This window comes from Mesitornis unicolor, unplaced genomic scaffold, assembly GCF_000695765.1.
Source record: "Mesitornis unicolor isolate BGI_N332 unplaced genomic scaffold, ASM69576v1 scaffold49956, whole genome shotgun sequence".
In the NCBI taxonomy this organism is placed as follows: domain Eukaryota; kingdom Metazoa; phylum Chordata; class Aves; order Mesitornithiformes; family Mesitornithidae; genus Mesitornis; species Mesitornis unicolor.
This window is the reverse complement of record NW_010192606.1, coordinates 1-4,495: the sequence shown is the minus strand read 5'-3', so window position 1 is coordinate 4,495 and position 4,495 is coordinate 1. Positions and strand designations below refer to the sequence as shown.

The 4,495-nt window shown below is 39.1% G+C and overlaps 1 protein-coding gene across 1 annotated transcript in view; it reads right to left on the bottom strand.

Moving 5' to 3' along the window:
- Window positions 1–4,197, bottom strand: part of HSP90B1 (heat shock protein 90kDa beta (Grp94), member 1) — a 9,491-nt gene extending 5,294 nt beyond the window's left edge. Inside the window, exons 1-6 of the mRNA XM_010187152.1 lie at window positions 4,081–4,197; window positions 3,157–3,298; window positions 2,957–3,073; window positions 2,241–2,572; window positions 1,296–1,407; window positions 493–609 (exon numbers count right to left, since the gene is read on the bottom strand). Coding sequence (XP_010185454.1) covers window positions 493–609; window positions 1,296–1,407; window positions 2,241–2,572; window positions 2,957–3,073; window positions 3,157–3,198 — 720 coding nt within the window. The 5' untranslated portion in view covers window positions 3,199–3,298; window positions 4,081–4,197. The remainder of the gene's footprint in view (window positions 1–492; window positions 610–1,295; window positions 1,408–2,240; window positions 2,573–2,956; window positions 3,074–3,156; window positions 3,299–4,080) is intronic.
- Between the last annotated feature and the right edge of the window lie 298 nt (window positions 4,198–4,495).

Sequence of the window (4,495 nt, the reverse complement as noted above, 5' to 3'; positions counted from 1 at the left end):
CACTCTTTCTAATCTACAAAACAAACTATGCAATGACCCAGATATTCTCCTGCAAGTATACACATTAGTCTAACATGTGGGAACATAACTTAAGTCTACAGTACAGCGTGCTGTATGTGCATTCAACACATTCACTGAGTATTTCTGTTCTACTGCCATCCTGGAAAAAGCTTTCCAGAAGAGTATACTCAATTTAAACTGGTCGACAGTGTCAGATTACTGAAGTCCACTGCCTTTTCAAACACTTCACTCAAGTATTTATAATTAGTTCTGGACCACTGCATCACAAGGCTATTGTCAGTCATTTGCCTTCAACCAAGTCTAGTTTGTTTACAATCTTCTTTCCTGACAAGACGGTCTGACTGCACTTAAACAGGATTGCTGGCTGAAAGTACACATATGCTACTGAAGTGCACCTCTGGAAGCCTACCTATGAAAAACTGCTGAACTACCTGACATGAGTTACAAAACCTCAAGTATGACAAAAATTACCTTCTTAGTTTTTGGTTTCTTTTCTTCCTCTTCTTCTTCAACTGCAGCTTCATCATCTTCTGTTTCTTCTTTCTCCTTTGCTTCCTCCTCTTCAACAGGTTCTTCAACAGTCTCAGTCTAAAGAGACAATTGAAAGTAGGGACTTGGACTGGTTGGCCTCCTACCAGGTATCTTCAGTACTCTCTCAAACACCTTAATCCCTCAGAGCAGTAGTTTAACTTGTGTTATTTGCCTATCACTACCCTTTCTGTATAGGTAGCTACAGTTTTGTAGTTGCATTTGTCATGAATACATGCTTTATTTCAATACACCAGTAGGTCACTGTACTCAAATTTAAGTTTTTCCATAGCTTTATACCTAATGCCAATCAGAGACTTGGGCGATTTTAAGTTAGTCCTACACCAAAAAAATGTCAGAAGAAGAGGCCCACAAGTTAAGACACTGCTCTCTTTCAAAACATCTAACCATGGCCCTGCTTGAGAGCTTACCAAAGCTTTCAGCTACTAAACAAAGCAAATGGAAGAAAGCTCTTAGTAATTAGCACAGACATGCTCCTTTGGTGAGGTTCTTAAAGAGTCAGAATAAAACCAAGTTCCTTGAAAGTCTGCGATTTTAGCAACACACTAACTTTTGGAGAGCAAGTGACTGGTAAAATACTAGTCAGAAGAGTCAGAAATGGAACAATTTTAGAAATTTGACAAGCAGGAGTTCTACAGTAGGCCCTCATCCTTCCTAAAAGATCTGACAAGACAGTTTTCACAACCAAAGCTCATACTGTGCAATGCTTGGTTAAATATACGTACCTTGCTGCTCCACACATATATGGGGAAGTTTATGAACTGTGAGTATTTCTTCACTAGGTTTTTAACAGTATCCAGTTCAAGATAGTCAGATGCTTCCTCCTTCAAGACAAGGCTAAACAAAACCAAAACAAACCGAAACACTTTTACTGAAGTGCTTAACAAGTATTTCAAAATAGTTTTACAGGAGAAGATGCATCTTTCTACTGTTGCAGCTATAGTAATTCAAATTTATGCAAGTTAGCTTTTATTACGTCAGTTGAAAATCTCTTAAAAAAACAGAATCCCTACTAAACATCTCCAATGAGAAGGGACAGTTGTTTTCAACAATGGGGGAATAACACAATATCCAGAAGTCTAAATGGAAACCTCAAATCATATTGATACTTATCAGGACCTTGATGCACTCTCATTGGCTTTATTTTGCACTGTGATGAATCTCTACATATTAAGTGCCTTCTACAGGAAGAAATCCTCTAAAGCCAGATGAGATAAATTTATCTTCTCAGGAAAGCAATGAAAACAGGACTGTTGAACTACCATAGTTTGAGTTTTAGCATAAGACCAGTCTCACTGGCATATAAACAGCAGCCAGTTTTCAAGAGAAAGCTCTACACCCCTGTATAGGTTTCACTGGGCCACAATCACGTTGAGAAAATGGATCAAGTTTGAAGGTAGCTGAACTGTCAGGAATTACTTGCCAACAATCAGTTGTCAAGATGCTTATGGTTTTATTAGTTAATCTAACAGATTGTGATGTGAATTACATTATCAGTCCATATTTATTTTGCATGAAGTTAATAGTTTGCATGTTTCTATTAAACTGAAGATGTATTCTGAGAATCAAACAATATGCAAGTCACAATGCTGAAGTCATCCATGTGTTCCAATGAGCAAAGTATACCCACACAACCTGTTATTTTAAACCTAAAGAAACTTAATACTTACGTTATGGTTGTGCCACGTCCTAAAGTGTTTCCTCTTGGGTCATCAATCACAGAGAACTCATTTGAATCTGACTCCCAAATATGTTGAGTATCATTGTTGTGTTTTGATGTGACAATAACTCTGTCTGCTACTAAGAAAGCAGAATAAAAGCCAACACCAAACTGGCCGATTAGCTCAGATGTTGACTGGCTATCATCCTGCATTTCAGTCATCTTGTTTAAGAATTCACTTGTGCCAGACTTTGCAATGGTACCCAGGTTTTTAACTAACTCCTCTTTTGTCATGCCAATACCAGTATCTGTAACATGAAGCATGTTCTTCTCTTTATCACACTAAAAAAAAAAAAGAGAAAGCTGCACTTGAATTTCAGTTTGAATCTTAAAGCATAATACGTTACACCACAGAAAAGTGATGGGTAGCAGCTATTTAAATTCAGACATACTTGGCTACAAAAAATCAAATGTGCAGTCACTACTGAAGTGAGGAATACCTACCTTTGAAGTACTTCAGTAACTCTTTATAAAATCAGAAATACATTTTCACCATTAAAACGAGAATAATCTTTGATGAAGTTAATTGCAAGGGTCCTGACATGGTCCCAATTTGTATTTGCATCCGTATTATGCAAAAAATTTAGATGTAACGATGCACTGTTTTTTTGTTACGTTCCTCCCACCATTTCTCAGTAAGAGATGATGGTACCCAATGCTTCTTACCTTAATTTTGACCGTGAGTTCCTCATTACCAGCAAGGGCATTTTCATCAGTTAAGGATATTAACCGTATCTTATCTAAAGCATCCGAAGCATTTGAAATAAGCTCTCTCAGGAAAATCTGAAATAGAAACCAGTAGTTAGGGATTCTTAAAAGCACACACACAAACAGTTTTAACATGTTCTACTGATAAAGGCACTAACCTCTTTATTTTTATATAAAGAATTGATAATAAGTTTCATCATTCTGTTCACTTCTGCTTGAAATGCAAACTTCTCAGATTTTTCTCGGATTTCTTTAATCTGGGATGCATTTAGGCCATCTAGCTGGATAGCTTCTTCCTCTCTGTTATGACAACAAAAACCTGTGAAATAGTCTTGTCCACATACAATATCACTATTTTTTGTCTAGCAACAATAATAATAGTCTAATTAGAACAATACTAGGATCCTTAAATCACTGACACAGCCCCAAAGTTATATGATCAGATGTTATACGCGCAAGAACAGCTATCCTCAACTCCATAACCTGAATGTAAAAAAGTGAGTGAAAATCCATGCTTACAAGTAAGGCTTCTTTCCTAAAAAGAAATTCTCAGAAGACTATGTTAAAACCACTGTAATCCTCAACATGTGGTATTTGAGGCCAGGTTGAGTGCAGCTTTGAGAAACCTAATCTAGAAGGAGGTGTTCCTGCCCATGAGAAAGGGGTTGGAACTAGGTGATCTTTAAGGTTCCTTCCAGCCCAAACCATTTTGATTCAATACCTCACAGTAAATGAAGCAGTTCATAGGTATAGACACTAAACTGACACCATTTACCACATGCAAGAGTAAATCTCTATTAATCTGTCAGGTTTTGTACAACTATTAATATTAGACAAAACTGAGTTGCATATTTCTGAATCCAACTTCTCAGGCACAATTTTACTTAGAAGGAAACAGTCTTTTCCAGAAATATGTTAATTCTCCCAGCTAACTATGTCTCTCTTTTGACTAGTCTGTCATGCCTCCCCCCTCCTACTATTTTTGAGGCTGTAATTATTACTAATTCTGTAACTGACCACTCAAAGGCAAGAGAAAGCCTTAACGTTTCAGAAATAACTTACCCAGAACCTCAGGTACTAACCTCTGAACAACTTCATCATCTGTTCGAGACCCTTCTCTGCTTTTACCCAAGTCATCTTCCACGGTCCCATCCACATCCACCTCCTCAGCTCTGACCGATACTGGAAAAAGAAGGAATCCAACGGTCTGAGCCACTAAACATTACCGAAGCTCTCCGCTTACCGCTCCCCACGGTTTTATGCATAGTTCTACCCCTTCACCTCCACTCCCCAAGAAAAAGTCCAGCCCACCCGCAGACATCAGAGATAGGAGAACGGGACTGACCCGCACCCTCCGCCCCTGCCCGTGATAGCGCATGAGCCGCGTTAGACGCGCCGTCCCCCTCCCCCCCACCCTGCTCCCCAGAGAGAGGCGCCGGCAGCAATCCCGGGAGAGCGAGGCAAAAGGCCGGGCACGGCTCCTCCCCCACCTCGGTA